The sequence below is a fragment of the Vicia villosa genome, linkage group LG3, assembly GCF_029867415.1.
Source record: "Vicia villosa cultivar HV-30 ecotype Madison, WI linkage group LG3, Vvil1.0, whole genome shotgun sequence".
Classification (NCBI taxonomy): Eukaryota; Viridiplantae; Streptophyta; class Magnoliopsida; order Fabales; family Fabaceae; genus Vicia; species Vicia villosa.
Genome location: NC_081182.1, coordinates 54,516,348 through 54,539,328, shown reverse-complemented (window position 1 = coordinate 54,539,328; position 22,981 = coordinate 54,516,348). Strand labels below are relative to the sequence as shown.

The window sequence follows — 22,981 nt, the reverse complement described above, 5'->3', positions numbered from 1 at the left end:
ACGCTAGTAGTTCTAAATATTCATAGATTTATTTGCCTGTCACTTTCAATTACAGATATCATCGAAGATTACCTTCTAAAAAACAAAATAAAAAACATGGATTACATTGAACGCAGTCAGAACACAATAATCTCGTTCTGGTATACAATAATAATTATTAACACATTTCCTTATCCTGATGATTATAATAATGAAAAAATAATTTAGTTTAATAAAATTAAATGCAATAATATAGAAAAACAGGAACAGGAACCTTCGGGGTCGTCGTCCATTGTATTATTGTTGTATTTCAATTTTCAACACATTATTTCTTTGACCAACGATGTATAAATAAACATTACACACGAGCACATTTGTATCAAATCTTAAAAGTTAGCAATAATGAATCAAATGAAGTTGTTGTGTGAATTAGAAGCAACGAGAGTAAGGTGCAAAGAGCATCCAAATGATAAACAATTACCAGGTGTTTGTTCCTCTTGTTTAAGAGACAAACTCTCGCAGCTTTATACTAAGAACTCTAATGATTGTTCTCTCTACTATTGTTCTCCTTTGTCACCTTCTTCTCCTCAACCTACTGATGAGGATTCAACAAATCATGGGTCTTTGGGGCATCGTAATAGACGCTTTAACCGGAATGCTTCGCATGCGGCTGGTTCGGTTTCTTGTATGATAAGCTTTAATAATGCTTTGAATTTGAAGAAGAGCAAGTCGCTTGCCGTTGCTACGAGGAGCAGAGTCAGGGAGAGGGATGTTGGTGGGGGGCGGGGAAGGAAGAAAGATGGCTTTTGGTCCAAGGTACTTAAACTGAGAAGAAAGGAGACAGAGGAATCTGTTGTGAAATCCAGGACTTGAAGGTTGATACATGATGTGTTACATATTAAATTTGGATTGTATCAGAAATTTCTTTAGATTTTAATTATATGATTTTATTATTGTCATTATTATTTAATTCCATCAACATAAATGGCAAAATATTGCATTCTTTGAATTCTCCTCCATGCGTAATAGTTTTAAAGAATAAATAATGTGTCGGTATTGTTACAATGTCGAATAGTTACCTATGTCAAACATCATACACCTTTTTATTCAGAGGTGTGTATTGGTATTATAAGATGTAGATCTATGCTTTATTTTATTTTTACAGAAGAATGCGGCAGTCCAAATGTTTTATATCTGGTGATGAAAAATGAGCAAAATAGGCATCCAACGGATAGAATGCAATCTACAAAGATATTATGAGTGGAATTAAATTGAATAACGCTCTCCAACACCAATGAGTTTGTATTTACATTACCAAAACAATACTAATTTTAAGATGTCAGAAATTATATTTGTAACTTCTAAATGAAATAGTTTTACATTGTTATTCAATAGAAATATATCACTTAGTCGTGTCATATCAGTAATTTAAAAATTACAATAACTAGGCAGGATACATGGTCGTGATACTGTCAATGCATCACCCCTTTTCTCAACAATTTATATCATTCAAATTTTACTCCAAATTTATTAGAGATTTTTTTAGTAGCGAGTGCAGATTGAGAGGTTATATAATCAAACTAGGAATCCTAAGCAGGCAAAACATTGGTTAAGCTATTTCCTGGTACAATTTTGAAGTGTTTCTAAATTCTAAGATCAGCTATAGCTTTTGTGACATTGATTTGTAATGTATATGATTATCTCTGTAGTGGCCTATATTTTCATCTTTAGGTGGCAATGGGAGTTTTAGTAGTGTTTTCCTAAGCAGAACATTTATAATTTTCCCATCACTGTACATGATAATATGAACCTGCATTGTCAATCCAATAACATTTTACACTTGTAAGTTCTTGCCAAATGAATATCACCTAGAAGGACTGCAAGTAACGATTTCCATCTTAGTCCTCGTCATTGTAAGTAACTTGGTCTAAAGATGGCCGTTTGAGCCTTTGAAATATATCATCGAGTGACTCTGACGAGGACACTCGAGAGACTGCATTTTCCTGTATTTGTCGTATAGGTAAAAACTTTTTGGCCCCTATGTTGGACTTGAAACTCTGAAAGCCTGTCTTCATTGTGTGCCACGTCGAAGCCAAACCTGAAGACGGTGCTCCAGCTGAACTTTTAGGGTTAGTACTACCTTCATCAAGCGCAGAATAACCAGAGGCTGTATTTTTCTCTTCTGCCTTGAATTTAGATAATGGCCCACCCTGCCCTCTAATTGCCGCATACTTGTTGCTTATGGCTTCTCTGCTCGAGCCATATCTTCTTGTCTCTTCGTCCAAAGTTTTTGTCAGACCTCCGTTCCCTTCTTCAGTAATTAAATCAGTTGTCTTCATTTCAACACCGTTCCTCTGCTGAAGAAGAACAAGGTATAAGACGAGTAAACTATAATACCAAAAGAAAGTAGTAGTTCCAAATGTCATACATGGCAGCTAAAAAATCCATTAGATTAAATTGGATAAGATCATATGATACATGACAGAAAACAATGGAGATCATATTGCCTCCACTTTTTGAAAGTATACGTCTACTACATACCCTATAATTGCTGCCTGATTCAATATCAATTCCATTGAAATTCCTTGCGAGCGGAACAACTTGCTCTTCCCCGATTTTGCGCCCTTGTTCAAGCCAAGACCGTTCTACAAATAAAACAGAACTAATCAGGCATATGTATTATAAAGTCAGCATTCAATAACTCACATCAGATTTGTCATTGACCAAATTGAGATAAAGTTTTAACTACGGGAATTTTCATTTGATACCTTTTTGTAAAATAATTACTCCAGATGGATCCAAACCATCCATATCCTCAGCTTCAGTTTTGAAAATATATCTCTTCCAGCTCCCCAGAAAATCAAATACTTTGTCAAAGAAGTCGCTTGCAACCAAAAGGGTGTATGTAACCATAATAAGTGGATAGATTTTGTTAAACCTATCCCCAAATAAAGGGACAGCATTGTCAATGTTCCCCATTCGCTGCAATCATAGATAAATTGTGCACTAGATTAAGAAAATTAGCAAAGGGAGCAAAAATGTTCTGGGGAAAAAGTTCAGATAGTTTATCAGTTGCTAGCTAAGTCAAGCACAAATGAGAAAAGTTATCATGAAACAAAAATAGAAAAGACGTGTAAAACTAAATCGAAGTCAACAAAACCACACAAACTAGTGTAATTTGTAAGGAGAACAAAACTAAAAAAAAAAAAGTTATCTAATGAATGATAAAAATGGATTCATAAGAATACCTTTTCAAATATAGTTTCTTTATGAGGACCGAGGCGAATGAGATTGAGGAAGTTGTATGATATAGGGGGAGCATAACGAGCCACCATCCTGGAAAAAAATAGGATATAATATAATTGGTAGTCATTGCATCATAGGGAATTAAAAAAACAAATATGAGTGGTGGCAATATATCAAATAAAAAATACATACGAGCATATCATAAGCAAGTTAACTGAGCTGGTCTGCCTGGGCGTCAGTGAGTAAAACATCAACATTCCAATTTTGAATAGAGAATAGTATGTGCAGATGCACATGTACATGAGTGGAACAAAAGCAAATGCCTGTATAATAAGTTGAAGGTAAGTAAGTTACTTCATACAATCTTTTACAAAGAACAGAGTGAACAGAAAAATACATCACAGTACACGATTCACATCATTAAAAATAGATTGTTATAATTTACAATATTATTAAAAATAGATTGTTATAATTTACAATACAAGGACACTGAACTCTAAATTGCCATGAATGCATAAATGCTACAAAAGTTAGTTGACCACGACATTGACATGGGACTCAAAATGAAGTTTGTCTTCATTTCAAATAAGCAGCAGTGTAGAATCAAAAGCATTTTATTGAAGCAAAGATACGTGAGATTCCATTAGCAATTTGTTTGCAATATGTACATCCCTGAACCTAAACCTAAAGGACTGAAAGCTTATTTCATTAACAAGAGAGACAAAGACATGCCCATATTAAAAGAAAATCACATGCCAATACACTAACGAAGGTCGTCTAAATCACAAAGAAGTTATAAGAGATAGGGCAGCCGTCATATAGAATGTTATATGATTTCCAAGTCTATGAATCAGATTCCCTGAAATAAAAATGATTAGGAAATAAAAATGATTTGAAAATGACTATACCCATGTTTGTTATAAGATTTAGAAAAGAAAAGAAAAGAAAACTATTCTAAGGTATAAAGATTCCTAGGAATGGAATATCTTCCCATAACTTCCATAATTCCCATGACTTTACTCCCATATGAGGAAGTGGAAATGTATACTGCCATGAAATTTGATGGATTTTATTTATAAAAAAGAGAGGGAATTTTCCTGGGAATATTAAATTATGTTCCCCAACACATTTTTTAGAAAACACCCTGGAATTAAATTCCCATCATTGTATTCCCAAGTAAGTTATTCTTGGAAAAAAAAATTAAATCCATGAAACAAACGCCCTCTAAAAGATAATATCTCACAATATCTTGATATTATGATAGAATATATTACTCTACCTCCTAGAATTAGTATATAATCCTAGAGTATATTATGTTATCTCCTAAGATTAGTTTTCTATATTACTTAGATTTTATTATGATCTCCTTCCTAATTTTCCTATTTATTTAGGATTGGGAGAGGCCTTGTATTGCAACCCCTATAAATAGGGGTTAATGATTTTGTCTTTTGTACCAAGTTATTATCAATAATATACAAAAATTCTTATTATTCTTTCCTCTTTTTATCTAAAATTCACAATTTAAGTTTAAACAATTTCACCATTAAATCTTCACCCAAAACTCTTTTAACAAGAAGGGAAATATTTTACATACATAAACAGCACTCAATGTCCAACATACGAAAAACAAATAATTCTAATAGATTCGGTCTACCTGCAGATTTTAAATCGATCGAGAATCACATTTTAAATACAAACATACATATAGCATATATAAATGTCCACTATACGGAAAAAATCTTTTAACAGAACCGATCTACCTGCACAAGCAGCTCCTGTGTTCGCACGGATTTTATAAGAATGGAGAAAAGCGATAGATCGATGCTAGGCAGCAGAGTTGCCTCTGCTAAAAGAATCGCAACAGACATGATACCAAGTAAAACAGCAAAGCCTTTTTCAACTTGTTTCCTTAAAACGCATTTCCAAAAAAACTCTGCAAAGAATAGCCATTAATTCAGAACCACAATTTCAATGCCTCTAACCAAAATATTCCTTATTCAAAAAGAGAATGGGGACTTAATCTTGCATGATTAAATAACGCAACATAACATGTACTGAGAAATCTAATTCAAAAAAGGCAAGACAAAAGTGAGATAAAACCTAAGAAGCCCGGATACATAGTACGATATGGATACGATATGGCACGGTCAAGACATGTTAAGAATAATTTATTTGTATATATGTATATGTAAAAGTCCACAATGTTTATGAAGATCGTATAGCCACTTGCTCATAAATACATAAACATATCAGAGTAGTCAACACATTATTTTGCTCCTAAGCAATATTGCAATCATGCACACAAAATGAAAAAAATATGTAAAATATATCAGTAGAATTACTACAGATGTCTCATTTACATAGTAACTGAGCAAGTCAGATACGAAGCATTACTTTTTTCTTAATATCTTACTTGACAAAAAAGGCAATGTTGACATAGCATCACAAACATCCAATCAAAAGAACATCAATCAAATAATAATTAAAAAAATAGTCCATGCTATTCCAGATGTAGTAAAAAAATATTCCAAGAAGTTAGAAAAAAACGGGATTAATAATAAGTCTTGTAGTTACCCAAAGTATCAAGTAAAGACCCCAACTTGCCAGTCCGATCAGGTCTGATGGTTGAATTATATTCCCTGAAAATATAGCATGAAATAATGGGTAAGGTGAGGGTTCTAGAACTGCAATATATTAAACGAGTTTGAAGTATCGTCCTAAACCAACAAAGCAGAAAAACTAAGGTAGAAGCAAACCATCCAGTTGAGTTGCGACGTTCATAATTCTTTATTGTATCTTCCAACTCAAGGGCTTCCAGTACATAAGTTATATACTCACTGCAAAAGCAATAATATCAAATAAATTTTGACTATGGCTGAAGGAAATCTAAAGTGCCTTTGTTGTAAAGATTTGACAGAAGTAAGAGCTACAACAAACAATAAAACTGCTATATATATCATATCACCATATATCAATCATTATGTAAGAGAAGCAATAAAACTGCCATAGATTTACAAGGTGTCTTCATGTTAATAGATACTAGGAAGCAAAGATGGGACTCTTCTTCACTGCCCAAGTAAAGCCAAAAGTAAGAAACTAATGAGCATAATTACTAATTACACCAATAGTAAGATTCAGTAGAGTAGAAGTACAGAAAATTTATCAGAAAAATACCTACAAAAGAAATGTGTGGGACATGCGAGGAGACTACAACAACAACCGAGCCTTATCCCACTACATGGATCAAATCACGCCATAACTTTCTATAAAGACCATGTTTCTATCAAATTTGTTAATTCAAGATCTTTCTTAATAGATTCTCCTATAGATTTTCTAGGTGTTCCTCTACCTTTAGTTGTTTGCCTCCTCTCCATCTGATCTATTCTCCGTACAACAAATCTACAGGCGTTCTCTCTACATGTCCAGACCACCTAAGCATATGTTGCCATCTTTTCTACTATAGGTGCTACCCCAACACTCTCTTTAATATTGTCATTTCTAATCTTATCTCATCTAGTCTTACAACACATCCAATGCAACATCCTCGTCTCTGCTACACTAACATTACTCTAGTGTTGATATTCTTAGCCGCCCAACATGTTGTCTCGTACAACATCACAGTTATTACTGTTGTCCGATAAAAAATTTCCTTCAGCTTGAGCATATTTGTGTCGCATAAAACCCTTGAGACCCTCCTCAATTCAGCCACTCAACTTGAATTCAATGGTTTACATCTCCTTCTATTTCTACATCATTTGGGATTACGGACCCTAGATATTTAAACCACGTGACTTGTGGTATGATATGGTCACCAACCTTCACCTCTACTTCGACTCTCCAAGTAGGACATGTGAGGAAACAGATCAAAAATTTGATTTTCACTAATCAAATTAATAAGTTGTAGGCATTATCATTGACATGCAGAACAAAAATAAATAGCTATAGATCTAATAAATGTTTTCCTCATTGTAAAATCATAACAATTGAATTTACCATAAATGCTGTAAAGGATTCAAGAACACATGAAATTGATAACAGGCTTACCTTTTGTATCTATAATATTCTTCGCGAGCATTTCGAAGATGACGCCTTAGTTTTGCCATTGACTTCTCATCTGTATCATAATCCATATCATTTTCCCCTAATTGTCCACCTTGTGGTTTGAAGGATGGGTCTTCTCTAAACTGAAAAATTGAATGTTATGCCTAACAAAGATAGCAAAACTGCCAATACAGTTTATGGATCAAAACTCTTCATCAAATGAGTTAAGCTCAAGTGTTCAATACCATTTGAGTAAGCATATCATCAATGACATTCATATAAGGTCTCAAAGGATCCCGCTTAGACATCTGCTTGGAGGTTGCTTGGGCAACCTACACAAATGAACAATCATTAAGCTCCATGAATTATGTGTGTCTGTGTGTTGAGGGGTAGGTTGTAAAGCTATTTTACAAAGAAATACTCAATGATGATGCATATTTTCTACCCAGCATGAGTATCAAAAAAATAGATTTTCAACTCATACAGAACTTGAAATGAAGCCAACTGGAGAAATACAACTGGGAGTATGGTTCTTTTAGTAACTTTTTAATTAACGTAGGACATAAACCATAAACAAGAAAAGTTGGTTTTATAATTCTGAACAGTATATGTACACCAGGAAAACAGCCACAACCAAGCCTTGTCTCTTTAGATGGTTTGGTTACATAGACTAAATGACTAAGTTGACTCTATTAAAAACTAAAACCTTTAATAAATCAATTCACAGTAATGTCTTCTTAACAGTAAAATTGCAAAATATATTTTACATTCAACTTGAATGTATGACTTACAACAATAGCGTTTGAAAGTTCTTGGTGAGCATCATCAAGTTTGACAGCCATTTGGGCAATTTTGTGGGAAAGAACTTTCTGACGGGTTGCCCAATCGGCATTTCTCCAAATGCTTTTAGGAATTTCACTTAAACCAAAGCCAAGAAGAAATGCACCCGTAACAAGTCCAAATGTATTTGAGCAAGTCATAGCAAATCCCAAAAGACTCCCACTCCTGCGTACAAAAGTATCAACCAACTACAAAAATCATTCCTAAAAAAAGTATAGCCCTATTTAAAATTGAAATAAACACACAAATACAAGTGGAAAAAAACACTATTTTATGCTAACTTGTCGTGTCAACCATGAAAAAAAAAAGACAAATAGTTGGGTAATGAGAAGATAAGATATTTATGTGTTCATGACATGAAAAATCATACAAGTCACAGATTAATGAAAAGCCGTGACTTACATATGCAATTTAGGGTTAGACCTGTAATTTCCTTATTCCATGAGTCTAATTCACATATAATTGAGATACATGCTTATGGTTATATTATATGCAAGGGAAAGCAATGGAATAGAACGGAATGAAAACATAATAGGTACTATTGTTTGGATTTTTTTAAACATGGTTGAATAGAATGGAACATGATGGATGAAGTGCATTTCATCCCGTTCCATTCAATACCCTAATTTGTCTTGCTCTCCAACTTGAGGTCATTGGGGTGGAAACATTTTTCTTCATTCAATCATTAAAATTTTCAAATAGCCCGTTCCACTTTATTTTGTTCTACCTCATTGCTTTTCATTTTAATATCTCTGTTAGATATTCAATCTAGAAGTTCCTTCCTGGTACAAGATTCAACACTACTGGAACATCCTTACCGCGTCCCCCTCCCTTCCCAAGTCTCCTAATTTAGATCCAAAGACAGCTGGACACCACTCTAATGATGTGGCCTCCCCTATCCCTAGCACGGTCTTAGTAACCAAAAAAACAACTATACTTTATTTCAAATGACCTCGCATTTTTTTGGTATGCATTTATCTTTATTATTCTATACTCAAGATGTTGTTATATTGAGATTTTCTAAAATTGTTATCACATAAACTGTGTTAGCCTTGCAGAGTAAATGCATAGATGCCAAAAGACTATACAAGTTAGATTGAAATCTGCACTTGCAAATCCAGAGCTTTATCAGAGACAGACAGATAACTATTTTACATAAGTCTCTAATCTGCACAAGCTCAAATCAATTTTCAATATATCAGTTTCTCATATCATAACTAAGTATGCAGTTAAGCGTCAAAACAAAGCATGTCTGCATATAATAGTAAATAATAGAAAGAAATCAGTTGTCATTTGTATTGTTGAGGAAACTGTAGGAAGTTACAAAGCGAAAACAACTATCTTGATGATAGAGAGAGAAACTCCAAGAAGCAACGATATGAAGCTAACACGACGCTAACATCAACAGGTAACAAAAATAAATAAGGCTAAGAAGATGAGAACTAACCAGCTCCTGTGCATCATAATTAGAAGAATAATTCCGAAAAGGCCAATGGATCCCACAATTAGATAGAAAACCAAATTAACATGTACACTAGTCTTCAATCTTTCTGATACAGTGAAATCCCCTGCATCTTCAAAACCCTGAATAAGGGGCACCACAGCCCTGCTTAGGATAAATAATTTAAATGAGGAAGTTCCATCTCTAATCTGTAAAAACTAATACAGTATCGCCTTGCAATATCATGATTAATATGTAGACAAGCATATAAAACAATTTAACAATACACTGCATACACAAAATCAACTAAATTTTGCAATTATACATAAAAGCTATATAGAAACAATCAATTTGTACTACAAAAATGTTAACACACATCTAAGCCTTGCATATAAGAACGTTTAATATTAGAGATACCAACAGAAAACAGTATTAATTTTTCAAAATTTCAAATTTGTTGATGATTTACATTAAAGAGTTACTTCAGCTTGATGGCAATACAAATGACAAATTAGATAAGATACATGAGAAGTTGTGCAGTCCACAGACTAAAAACAAGGACCCAGGATGAATGTTTGAGCTTAGGGCATTGGAAAACAAAGTAACTATCACATGATAAACCAAGCTAGGTCAAAAAACTTTAAATCTTGGATCATCAACTACATGTGGAGCTAGGAATCAGCCTGCCTTTCTAAACGAGCCACCTCGTTTGAAGTGCGCGGAATACAAGGCTATGAAAGTGATGTAAATATAATCACAAGCTTTAAATTGGCGTACCAAGTAAGCAAAAATGTACTCCAATATGACCAGCTCCAAAAGAAAGAAATGCCTCCATTCTCAGTGTGAGAAGCTATTGTCTGAAAGTGTCATAGAAACACCATTAATGAATGAAATAATACACATACAGTTCTTCAATTAACCACAACATTTTGCACCTTATAACAATATACAGTTTCAAAAATCTACTGTTCGAAGGGGAAACCCCCATTATTGGCCACAATGTAAATTGAGCTGAACACCAAAGAAGAGGCAATGCAGCAGAAAAAAAAAAGATTTAAATGACACAAGCTTAACTGAAATAAAAAGGCACGAAGCTTCCTGGTCCATAATAAGAAAACAGCATAATTTTTGTCCAAATTTTGGAGTAATTACACTAATCCAAATTTTCCAGTGTTATAAATAACTAAATTTTTCTCCTAGTTTCTAATTTAAAAACTTCCCCATGTCCAAAATTTCAAGTCCCGTTTGAAAGTTTAGGCTTCCTCTAAGATGAATACTTGTTATTCATGAAATTTGAATGTTAACTATAATCCATGTTTTTGCCATTCGCTTATGTACGCCTTTATTAGGAATATGGATTGGATTCACTTGTAATGAGAATTGGGCCTTGGTCCAATTCTCTCTCCTTCCCCTCTCCTTCCCCTCTGTCAGAATTCTGTTATGAATTCGGTTAAGAACTCAGTTATGAGTAGCACTCTACAACCAACTATAAATAACTACACTGTAAACTGAAATGTGTAATCAAACATTTTTCATTTTCTCTAACAATCTCTCTCTACTCAATGATTATCAAACTCTAGCAGCCTTTACCAGCATCTAGATTCTAGATTACCTATGGGCATACAAACCTCCCCCATATAACCCTCCACACTAATCAAACATGCAATTCAACATTGTTTTTCTGGCAGCAACCTTCAAGAAGAAAGCTAGGCAAAACATTCCTAAAATTCCATTACACAATCATAAACCTAAAATACTGAGTTAAGACAATCTACAGTACTAACACCACCACAAAATACACAGCATCATAACTGAAACTAAAGTTTCCAATAAAAAGAAATCCGCTCATGTGAAATGAAAATGAAGGAAGACGAAAAGAAACGGTACCGCCCAAATGTCAGCAGGGACGAGAATGATGATGGAGAGTGAACAAAACCAAGTATATCCAACGGTGAAAAGCACATATCGAGGAACATCTGGACCGGCAAAGTACCTCAACGTGAAAAGCACCATCCCCGTTGTTAGAGGAAGCGAGATCAGGTAAAACACCCACATCTCGCTGCCTTCCTCACACACAAACGCACTTTACGATATCAGCAACACTGATCGGCGAGACAGATCATAGATCGAACAATCGATTGCAAATTTGCGAAATTGGAATCGCAGACACGAGGTGGAAATTGTTTACGCGCTCGCACCAGCAACCACCTCTTGGCGCGCCACGCGTTTCTGGAAAATGGAGCTAGCGTGTTGGAGTTTGGTACTTTTTGGGTCAAAATTGGCGTTTAAGCTGTGAATGGGGTTGAAGAGTTGAGTTGAGATGGTTGCAACCGCGTTTGTTACCGGCGAAATAAGCACTTATTGTTGTTCGCTTATGCTACAAGTGTTCTTTCTCCCCTGTGTTGGAGTTTTGTTTTCCTTGTTAACACGTTGATATTGATAAATAGTGAAAACTGAATGGAAGTTCTTTAGTTCTTACTTTTTCCTTTTCCGTCGGCGTTCAAGATTTTTTACTTATTTATAAATTGAAGGAAGCCACCAAATTAAGACTCCGCTTTGTTTTATAAAAAAAATGGAGATTTGTTCCATGAATTTGTAACCATTTTCTAATGTAGTCATTAATTTTTGACCTAGCACAATAGTCCCACAAAATTGGTCAATTGTTTCTCTTTGAGGTGGCTAATGAAATTATATTATGCAGTATCCTTATTGAAGGAAGTTAAAGAGGATTGTTTGGTTTGAAAAGAGGAGCAAAACGGTATTTATAATGTTAAAACAGATTATAAATTTTGGATGGAGAGTCTGTGTAAGCATAAAGGGCGTAGTGTAGAAGGCGATCGGCATTGATTGTGGAAGATAAGATTCCTCCAAAAACTAAGCACTTGATTTAACGGATTTGTCGTAGTTGCCTTCTTACAAGAAATAGACTTCGACAATATTATGTTTCACCCTACTATATGTCAATTATGTAAAGGAGGGGTGGAGAATGAGTGGCATGTGTTCTTTAGTTGTGCACTAACGTCTCAATGTTGGAATGTGGCAGGTTTAAGTGATGTTATTATACCGTGTCTTCAAAAGTTTAATGAGGTTAAAATGGTTTTTTAAGACATTTGTACTAAAGAGGATAAGTGGGTCGTAGGTAGAGTGGTGGATATGTTATGGGGGATTGGGAATAATAGGAATTATTGGATATGGAATAATGAGAAGAAAGATGTGAATCAGTTCGGGATGCAAGATTATCATATTTGGAAGGACTGATTTATGACTCAAAATTATCAAGATATGAGTGTTAATGACGACTATCATATCCAACAATAACCTATATGGTAGCCACCTGGTGTTGGGTGGGTGAAGTGTAATGTGGATGTTGGTTTCAATAAACACTTAGGAACAACTAACATAGGATGGTGTTTTAGAGACTACAATGGTAGATTCATCATGGCGGATACTTTGTGGGATTTTGGGCTTTACATGGTTATTGAAGCGGGGGCTATGGCTTTGAAGAAAGCGGTCCAAGGAGGCATTCAGGTGCAAATGGAACGCATTACCTTTGAAAGTGATTCTCAAATTGTGGGTGCAAGTTGTTCACGCTAATTATGTTGGTAATTCAAAATTTAGTGTGATTATATCTAGTATTAAGAATATGTTAAATTACATTCCAACTTTGAGGTTAAGTTTGTTAAGCGTCAAGCGAATTCGATTGCTCACTTGTTAGTTAGGACGGCTAATTCTTAGACTAGGTGTAAGGTTCTTCATTCGATTCCTCTCTGTATTGAACAACAATTATTGCGTGAAATGAATTGAGTTTGCGTTTGTAAAAAAAGACCATGGGAAAGGAAACCAACGTAATGGAATGGGGCTGAGTAAAATTCATAAATCATATTGAATGAAAATTAAAGGATTGGATGGAAAAATTCTGTTCTATCTTTTATTTAAATTTAAACAATGGAATCTTATAATTTACCTTGCAATTTCATTCGGTTACATCTTTTACTTCCAATCCAAATATACTCTTAAAAAATTTTGTAAGACACACTTTAATCTAAGAAAAAAAGTTGATTTTATAGAGACGAAAAGTGATTTTAAATTTTAATTATTTTTATAATATATGATTTTAATTTTTAATTATTTTTATAATATATGATTTTAATTTTTATCTCATTTATATTTATTAATATTGTCATTTTTATTTATTTTTTATTATTTTATTATTTATTATTTAAATTAAGTCATATAAATACCTTAAAATATTTGTAATTTATCATTTGAAAAAAAAACTTCGAATTCTAAACAAATATATTTTATGTCTTTTAATACACTTATTTATTTTTTATCATGGTTATTTTTTTCATTTTCTCTCCAAACAAATTATTAAATAATCTTTATTATTTTCAACTTTTTATTTTAATTTTCCTTCAACTATCAAATAAGGTGTAAAAGAACATGTACTTGCTAAAAACCTACAATAAAAATTGTCTTGTATGTGGAGGATTATATGTGATGTTAGAGTTGTTGATGGTGTTTAGAGTTGGATCAGGCAGAGTGGTGAAAAGCTTTGTATAAGTGATTTTCATGTGAATAATGATTTTCTCTTCCCAATTATATGGTTGAGGTATTTATAGAGACCTTTTGGGTCTGGATCTTTAGACTCAGGGAGCAGTTATTGAACCATTCTTTCAGGAATGGGGGATGTGGAAGTCGTTATTCTCCTAATTATCATGGAGAACATGGTTTCCCCATTTGACTGATCTTTCCATTCTGTTAGTATGCAATAGCATGTCATTCTCCAAGTTATATGAGTGGATGATGGACGGATTTACCCAAGCCAAATAAGAACGGATGTTGCGACAAATGAGCAAATAAAAGCACAATTTTGGGTGTTTTGTGGTGTTAACTTTGCACTCTCCTGGAACTAGTGTGTCTACCTTGTCTTGTTTACCCTTGTATTACCTTCTCTCATGCATAACAAAATTATTTTAGTACACATTCTCTAAAGTATGAGGTCTTGGAGAGGATAAAGTGATTTATCCCAAACAGGAGGTAATCTATCAGTGGGAAAGATTTAGATATTTGATTCCTGCAGGTAAAACTTTGGGACCTTGTTTGTAATCGATTCCCTCAAGCGCTACTTTAAAGGGTGAGTCCCTTTAGAGTTGTAGTATTAGATCTTTATATGCATTTTTGTTTGCTACTCGTTTTTTCATCCTCTATGGGTTTTTCGCTTCGCTTATACCTAGTGCATTTCTTGGGGGAGAGCCCCTCAAGTGTTGTTTAAGTTTCTTCCAGAGGATCCTCCCATGGGGTCTAGCATTTGTGTTACCCCTAAGGGATACAAGGGTCCCTCCTTGAGGATCTGGTATTCATGTTTCCTCTAAAGGCGATAAGATTTCCTCTTTGAGGATCCAACATTCATATTGCCTCTAAGATCGATAAGGACTCCTCTTTGAGGATCCAACATTTGTCTTGCCTCTAAATGCAACAAGAATTCTTCTTTGAGGATCCAACATTCATATTGCCTTTAAGGGTGGCAAGGATTCATCTCTAAGGATTCAACATTAATCATTTATCAATTTTAATAATGTGCCTCCTTTTAAAGGTTGCACTTTGAGGGAAGATGCTTAACAAAACAATTTTAAGGAAGTTCATATATTTGTGGACTAAATGCCTCTCGCCTTATTGAATAATAAATAATGAATGACTAACTTCTAGGGGTGGACAAAAATCCACCAACCGTTGCAATCTGACCGGCCCATTCAATCTGAAGCATCTCGGTCGGGTCAAAGTCGGTTTTTCGGGTCAAACGGGTGAAGCATCCGGTTTGGAGTGGATAATGACGGTTCGGTTTATGAAATTGAATCCAAAAAAAACCAAACCCGACCAGATTAATAGTGTTACTTTTATTATTTTGTTTGATATTCTACTGGGCTAGACTGGGTTGTTTCTGAAGCCCAAAAGATATCCCATATTGTACTATATAAACCTAACACCCAAGGGAAGAGAATCAAAAACCCTAGTTGTTGCTGCAATCTGCTTCCTCTTTGCTTCCTCTCACGTTTTCAACCGAACCCGACCAGTTTAATACATAATCGAAAAAACCGATTATGTTAACCGAACCGACATGAACCGAACCCGGTTAAAACCGTTAATTCAAATGGTCGAAATTGAGCCAGAAGTTTTCACCCGTGGGTTTGCTCGGATTGATGGTTTGGGCCCGAAACCGAACTGGTCCGAACCGATGTCCAGCCCTACTAACTTCAATAATACCTTAGGCTAACAGAGTTTTATATCCTAGGGATGAGTCTTACATTCAACTCTTCGAGTTTGTAAGCTCCATGAGGTAACTTCTAACATATGTGGTATGAACCTTCTCATTTAGGTTGTAGTTTTCCAAAGCGAGTTGGTAGGATAACCTGTGTTATTACGAGGTCACTCTCACGTGTTTCCCTTGGGACAACTTTGGGGTTATACCTCATGAAAACCCTCTATTTGGCAACAAATTCTCTTATATGGGTGACATCTCGAGTTTTGCCGATCAGATTGAATGCACATCTAAATACTTCCTTTTTTTCTTCTTTACTGAATTGAGAGCGCCTTCGTGTGGGTGTACCAATTTTGATAGGCATCATGGTGTTAGCGCCATATACTATTAGGGATGGAATTTATTTGGTAGTTAAATGGGGATGGTGTGATAAGATCGTAGTATTCTATGGAGTTGTTCGGCCCAAAGCCCCTTGGCCTCGTCTAGCTTTTTCTTTATCCCGCCCAATATTACCTTGTTTGAAGACTCGACTAACCCGTTTGCCTATGGGTGGACAACTGAAATAAACTTCATCTATACTCCTAAGTCTTAACAGAAATCGACCACAGTGGAGTTGGAAAATTGAATATCATTCTCTGAGATGATAACACATGGTAAATAAAACCTACATATGATTCATTGCCAATATAAAGGATAAACCATTTCTGCTGTGATTTTGGAGATGACTTTAACTTCTATCTATTTCTTGAAGTAGTATACTCAAACGATCAGGAACTTCAATTGCCCAGGTGCCAGTGGGAAATGGCCGAGGATGTCCATATCCCATTGGTAAAATGATCATGATGACATTATTGAGTGAAGGATTTTGACTGATGAATGATGTAGGTTGGCGTCCTTCTAGCATTTGTCCTATTTCCTGACAAATTATGCATTATCCTTCATCCAAATGGGCTAATAATAGCTCTTCTTGAACAATAAGACTACCACATGTTCCTTGATGGAACTCTGTGAGGACCAAGGCAATTTCATTTTTCCTAGACATCGCAGCATGAAAGGGGGGCTTTCCTATCTTATAAAGCTTCCCTAACATGATGTGTATTTTGTTGCATATTTTCAAATCTTTTTTCGTTCAGCTCATCTGATTGGAGATCATTTGATAGTAAATAGTGTACTATAGGAGTCGTCCAACTAGTGGTCTGGGTGATTTCAAGGTATTGGTTTCCTCCGCCTCAATATTGAGGGCACCTAGAGTTTCTTGAATTATAGTCCAATTTTAACCTAATCTTTGTGTGCTTATGAGCTTGAAAAGAAGATTTTCCCTACAGTTTTGTTCCCTGGGCATATATGTTATCTTAAAAACTTTGAAACATTTAGACAATTCGCATACCTTTTTTAAATGCTTGATCAATTGTGGCTCCTTCGTCTGATATTCTTCAGCAACATGATTTTCAACCAATTAGGAATCTCTCCTGGTCTTAAGACTTGAGGTGCCCATCTCTAGGACGAGAATCATCCAAGTGATGAAGGCTTCGTAATTGACCCGTTTTTTATTGCCTTTAAACTCAAACTTTAGGGGTTTCTCTATCAGGAAGTCATATGGCCCCTATAGTACTATTCCAAATCCATTTCCTTTCAGGTTCAAGGGGTTGTCTATGGATATTATCCAGATGTGGGGAGTCTCCCTGTGTACCAGTGAACTAAACTTCTCCAAGAAATTAGCTAGCACTTGAGACTTGGTGCTTCCTATGGGAATGTATTGGATATCATACTCAGATAATTTCACTGCCCAAGACATCATCCTTCCTATGAGATTTGGCTTCTTCAAAACTTGGTGAATGAGGTAATTGGTTTTCACCATGACACCGTGCCTTTCTAAGTAAGCTTTCAGCTTCCTTGTTGTTATCACAACAACCAAGGTGAATCTTTTGATCTTCTGTTACCTAGCATGGGCACCTTTGAATACCTTTTTCACAAAGTAGACAGGCTTCACAACTTTGTTTTTTCTCTTGGATATGCACAAATCTCATCACTTGGTCACTAAAAGACATATATAAATAAAAGGGTGCCCCGCCTCGGGGCATGTTAAGATGGACAACAGCGCCAGGAAGAAGTTCAGATTGGAGAAAGCCTCCCCGCACATGCTTGTCCATTTGAATTTCTCCTTCTTCTTCTTCTTCTTCAAAGTGACAAATAAATGAAATGCATTGTCTCCTACACAAGAAGGAAAAAAGGCTAGGGCGGTCAAACGCCATGTTAGTTGTTAAACATACTTAATGCTAGATGAGCTTCTCATGTTAATGATAAATTAACACTTGTAAGGATTTGCCTCTATCCTTATACCTGTTAGCATAAACCCTGGGAACTTACCCGCACACATGCCAAAAGAGCACTTAGCGGGTTTTAAGCATGTGTTATACTTCCTGACTGATTCTAAGATGTCTTCTAGGTATGCTTTGTTAGCTCCTTGCTTTTGGGGTTGACATAATTTTGCTAAAACATTGTAATTGAATGATGTTAATTAAGATGTCATAACATCTTGATCTCTTGTTACAATTGAGTGTAAACTTACTGGAAAAACCAGATGTCCTGACTAATGTCGTGACATCCTCTATCAGAAGATCAGCACACGCTGTTTGGAATCTTGACAGAGTTGATTTATTTTAAATTTATTCTGTGATATTTCCTTGGGATATATTTCAGTGATTTACACGGGTCAATAATATTTAATCTGGAACAAAGGAATCAAATATCCACCAAAATTAAAGTTTCTAAAATTAGAAGATTGAAACAATATTTGTTTTCAAGATTCAAAAATATTTCTCTACATATTTGTTGCAAATCTCAGCTTGTGGATCAAGTAAAGTGTCACGAAGCCCATGGACTACTGAAGACTATTTAAAGAGTTCTTTAGACCTAATGTAACCAAGTTTTTCAAAATTGTAAAATTAGGGAAAAGTTAGAAAGTTTAGGTTTTGAGAGTCTTTTGTGTTTTAAGTCTCCCACGTATCTTTAGATACTGTGTAGTAGAATGTATGTTGCTTGTCTATTTGTCAAGCTGTTTGTTCTCACTCAGAAGCCTTTAGGTAATGAGTTGAGTTCTTTGTTCCCACTCTTAAAGCTTTTAAGCAAAAGAGTTGAGTTCTTGTATTGGAAGTGTTATCTTCTAAATTGGTTTATTTTTTATACATTCACTGGGATTGGGGCTGTTAGATATCACTACAGTTATTGAAAGTGGGATGGCGATTTCTCAAGTTTAGATATCGACTTCTAGGAATAAGTAGCGTTGGGTAGTGATTAGGCGATAAGTTGTAAATGAGGGAGTTTAGCTTTGAACTAATACTACCGATAGTCGACTTCCTTTGTGGCTTGGTGGCCCCATAGTAGGTGTTGTTTGCACCGAACTAAGTTAACATCTTTATGTGTTATTTATCATTCTGCAATTTTAATTAAGTATCAAACTCAATCTGATGAATATGGTTTATTTTGATATGTCATAAAAATCTGTCTTGACATCATGTAAGACAATTATGTTAGCATGTGTTATGCATGTACCAAAAATTTTAGCTGGTATCAGAGCAGGCACTCTATGTATTTATTGGGTGAGCTTTAGGGAGATATTTTTCTGGTACTATTTGTCTTTTGGAAAGCTATGGTGATAGCATTCTGTAAATCAATGGCCAGTAGAATTTTGAAGTTTGTTAGGTTGGAAGAATCCTGATACTGAGAAAGACAGGAGTGAAGACTCTGAAGAGGGTCTCTTTAACCTTGATGTTTTTGTTCCATTCATAAAGGCACATCTAAGTGTGTTTGGAAGAAAAGTGTTCATATGTGAGGTTGATCCAAGAAGGAGTACTTTATTCTCAAATTAAAAATTTGACATAAAAGTGACAAGTTTTTGATAAAAAAAAAAAAGCATTCTTCTTGTTTCCAACTCTGAAGGAACTTGTATTCTGATCTATCGTGAAGGACTTCTTATTGCTTTTATGTTCCTTTGAAGGCAATCCTTCTAGTTATGTTTTTAAGGAGAGGATTGGACAAATGTCCTGAACATTTGTTCTGACATTATTATGTCTATGTTACTCTAGGTGAAGCTGGAGCTGGAGGTGAAATCCAATTAATGTCAAACATTCATCGAAGTGAGTGTAAAGACTTTGGATTCTTTTTGGAGCAGAATGCCCTACCTATCTCAAAGAACAATTGTATGTGTTAATTATTTCTTGGTTTAAATGAAGGATGTGTTCATGACTTTATATCTACCGAGGATGTTACTGGTCTGACTGAAAGATGGATTTCTAACAAGGATTTCTATTTTAAAGATTTCTTTCTTTACAAGATAACTGATTCATTCAAGCTATTATTAATAAGAAGAACTCATGTGATAAAAGGTTGTCCTCATCAAAGGCAAGTTGAGTCAAGGATGTTATCAAAATTTTGCAACATTGTGCTAAATATCTGGCTTTTCTGCCTATATACAGATACTTGCACTGAAGAAATGTCATATGTGGTAAGTGGAGTGCAACCGTTTTTTTTTTTTAAACTTCTCTAAGGTCAAAATCAGCATTTTTTAACCAAGCAGTGGTTAATACTCTAAGAAGTTCCTCATACCTATCTTGAATCTTCAACTAAGATAATTGGTATTTTGACTCTGTCTACTCCAGATACTTGACTGCATTAAAAGTGTTTAACTGATGGTTGTCTAGTCTCATTCTATCAGTTGTTGTTTGTTTTGGTGATACTAAAAATGGGGAATTAAGGGCATTGGATGACTGAAGATTACTGAATGGAGTATGTAAGTCTTAGTAATGATCTTCTCACTAAATGACTCATGGATTTTTTGATAAACATAAGTCAATCATGTAAAGTATGAAGGTATTGCCATCAAGAAAAGGATGTTTTATCTCTAATGAGATATATGAAGCTCTTCGTAGGATTTAAGAACAATTGTTATTTGTGTTTAACAAAAGTATTTAGTTGTTTATTCTCTTACTTGGTGTTCAAGGAAGATGAAATCAAGATGTCACACTATAAGGTGCAACATCGGACTATTACAAAACTACAAGATCTACTCTAATGGATCTGACCAAGTCTAATGCAAGGTAAATATCTTGGTGGACAGAAACAAGTATATTCTTTTTCTTGCGTGTTCTATGAGGAAAAATATATTAGCTTAGAAGTCTTCAAAGATTATTATCTCTTCCTAAAAGGATAACAAGATATACTTCTGAGTTATTCTATTGAGAGAAATACCCTTAGAAATGTTCAACCTCATGTTGAAGCATCATCTCAGCAAGTGGATATTCCATTAATTTTGAAAGGCTAACAGACACTAAACAAGAAAGCTCTCAAGAAAGGATTATTTGAGAGTTCACTATTTAGAGTTGTTTTAGTCTGGACTCATCAGTAGTTTTAAGAGATCAAAGAACTAATGATGGTAAATTATGGAGTAAAAGCTCTTGGCAATGTCTAAGAAGATAGTATTATTGGAGGATATTCTGGTCACTGGATTAGAATTAATTGAATCCTGGTATTTCATTAAGATTAACTACTTGGCTGAAGTGTGACGAGTTTTCTATTTGGATTGACTTCTATAAGTGTACAATGTCAAACTAAATGTCATGACATTGTTGTGTGACAAGCTACTGAAATCAAGGTACTCAAGGATTTAACTCTGTCTGCAGATACAAGTCTTTAGTTCAAGTCACCATTGTATCAGGAGTTTTGCTATAGCAAAATAATTTACTCTCCTAAAAATGGTATGTCTGAGAATCTGAAGGAAGCATTTTCATGAGAACTTGAGGTGCAAGTTACATTGAGAAACATGAGGGGTAATTTTGGAATTACACTGCTGAAGAATTATAGTAATAACTACTTGGTCGATTTGTCACCTATATGCCTTCATCTTGTGATATGTGCAACTTTAAAACAACATTTTCAATGGCATTGGATGTCATTTCTAATGTTGTAACATCTTTCAACAGTTAAATCTTGGAAAAGAGAAAAAGCTGATAAAAAACGTGTATCTTTCCTATATTGAATGATGCATTGTTACTAAGAATGATTTTATCTTCTTCCAAAAAAAAGTTTTTGACTGAAACATCGTTACATACAAGGTTTTCGTTACACTATAGGTAACTCTTCTTGTATTTAAAGGATTTACAACCTCACTATTCTCACAAACTGTGTTTCCACAATGAGTAAATCTTCCAAAGATGCTGGTGCTAAGGAGGATCATCTGCTAAAGTCCCATGAGGATAAAGGCAGTAATTCAAAGAAGGTTGGTTTTAACATAGCTATATATGTTGTCTTCCAATTCTATTTATTTATATTTAATAAATAATTCAATAATAAAATAAATTGTACCATGTGTAATAAGAAAAATTGAAAAACAAAGGAAAATTGTCATTCAGCAAGACATGTAGGCACCAAGACTGACTCAGATCACTTAAAGGTTTAAAGGATCATAATCTTCATATGGCAAGGTTGAAATCCAAAAAAGAATTTACAGGAGGAAAAATCAGAACTCATTTATTTGTCAGGGGAAAATACTTATTAACCTTATAAGTTTAACTTATTTTCTAAAGATTTGACATGTATTTGATGTGAAACTTACGTGCACTACCATATAATTGTTTAAAATTTTTGTCATTATAAGTAACGTTTTAAGTTAATCGAATGGGTGAAATTGATTGACGCCTAATAAATTTTTGAAAAAAGACTACAAATTCAAAGAAAAAGTTGTATGTTCACTCAAAAATAAAAGCACTACTTTGTTTTTCACGGGAAAAGACTTAACTCATTTCATTACTGATAATATTTTGAATACATGTCGGTACATCAATAAAATTGTGAAAACTAGCAAGAGATGGAGCCACCCATGCCAAAGCATGAGCAACCTCGTTAGTTTTTCTCCTAACGCACTTAATATGAGAGTTACTAAAGAAAAGTGCTAATAAGCAATTACATTCAAACGTAATAGCGCCCAAATCCGAGTCGTTTGGTTACTGATTTATCACATTATCCGCAACGCTTTTAGCATTCAGCTCAAAACCCACCAAATCAAACTCAAGCTCATGAATCCATTTAATAGATATCACTAGGCCTAGAGATTACCCTAAATCTACAACGGTAATATGAGAGAACCACTCAATCCGATCTGCAACAAACTGACCCTCATC

At 34.6% G+C, this 22,981-nt stretch overlaps 2 protein-coding genes across 4 annotated transcripts; one reads left to right on the top strand and one right to left on the bottom strand.

Moving 5' to 3' along the window:
* The first annotated feature begins 329 nt into the window (after positions 1–329).
* Positions 330–1,572, top strand: LOC131661475 (uncharacterized). Its single transcript, XM_058931028.1, has one exon. The coding sequence runs from the start codon at positions 382–384 to the stop codon at positions 850–852; it is 471 nt and encodes a 156-aa protein (XP_058787011.1). The 5' UTR covers positions 330–381; the 3' UTR covers positions 853–1,572.
* LOC131661474 (uncharacterized) lies at positions 1,569–12,052 on the bottom strand. Of its 3 annotated transcripts, none has more exons than XM_058931026.1 (14): positions 11,435–12,052; positions 10,325–10,404; positions 9,554–9,712; positions 8,058–8,271; positions 7,512–7,598; positions 7,270–7,409; positions 5,982–6,062; positions 5,800–5,864; positions 4,986–5,158; positions 3,418–3,548; positions 3,228–3,315; positions 2,748–2,961; positions 2,521–2,624; positions 1,569–2,333 (listed from the first exon to the last, which is right to left on the bottom strand). In XM_058931026.1, exons 1-14 carry the CDS (start codon positions 11,600–11,602, stop codon positions 1,878–1,880), a joined length of 2,160 nt encoding a protein of 719 aa, XP_058787009.1. In that variant the 5' UTR covers positions 11,603–12,052; the 3' UTR covers positions 1,569–1,877. The 3 variants fall into 3 exon arrangements, with proteins under 3 accessions (XP_058787009.1, XP_058787008.1, XP_058787010.1); XM_058931025.1 differs by having other exon boundaries at positions 1,569–2,336; positions 11,435–12,051; XM_058931027.1 differs by having other exon boundaries at positions 1,569–2,336; positions 9,554–9,690; positions 11,435–11,453.
* Between the last annotated feature and the right edge of the window lie 10,929 nt (positions 12,053–22,981).

Bases quoted from the DNA above. Each gene is read 5' to 3' on its own strand.
- LOC131661475 (XM_058931028.1), top strand. From the start codon at position 382: ATGAATCAAATGAAGTTGTTGTGTGAATTAGAAGCAACGAGAGTAAGG.
- LOC131661474 (XM_058931025.1), bottom strand. From the start codon at position 11,602: ATGTGGGTGTTTTACCTGATCTCGCTTCCTCTAACAACGGGGATGGTG. The intron at 10,405-11,434 runs GTACCGTTTCTT...TGACACTTTCAG, and splicing joins TCCCTGCTGACATTTGGGCG to ACAATAGCTTCTCACACTGA. The intron at 7,410-7,511 runs GTATTGAACACT...TCAATTTTTCAG, and splicing joins ATGATATGCTTACTCAAATG to TTTAGAGAAGACCCATCCTT.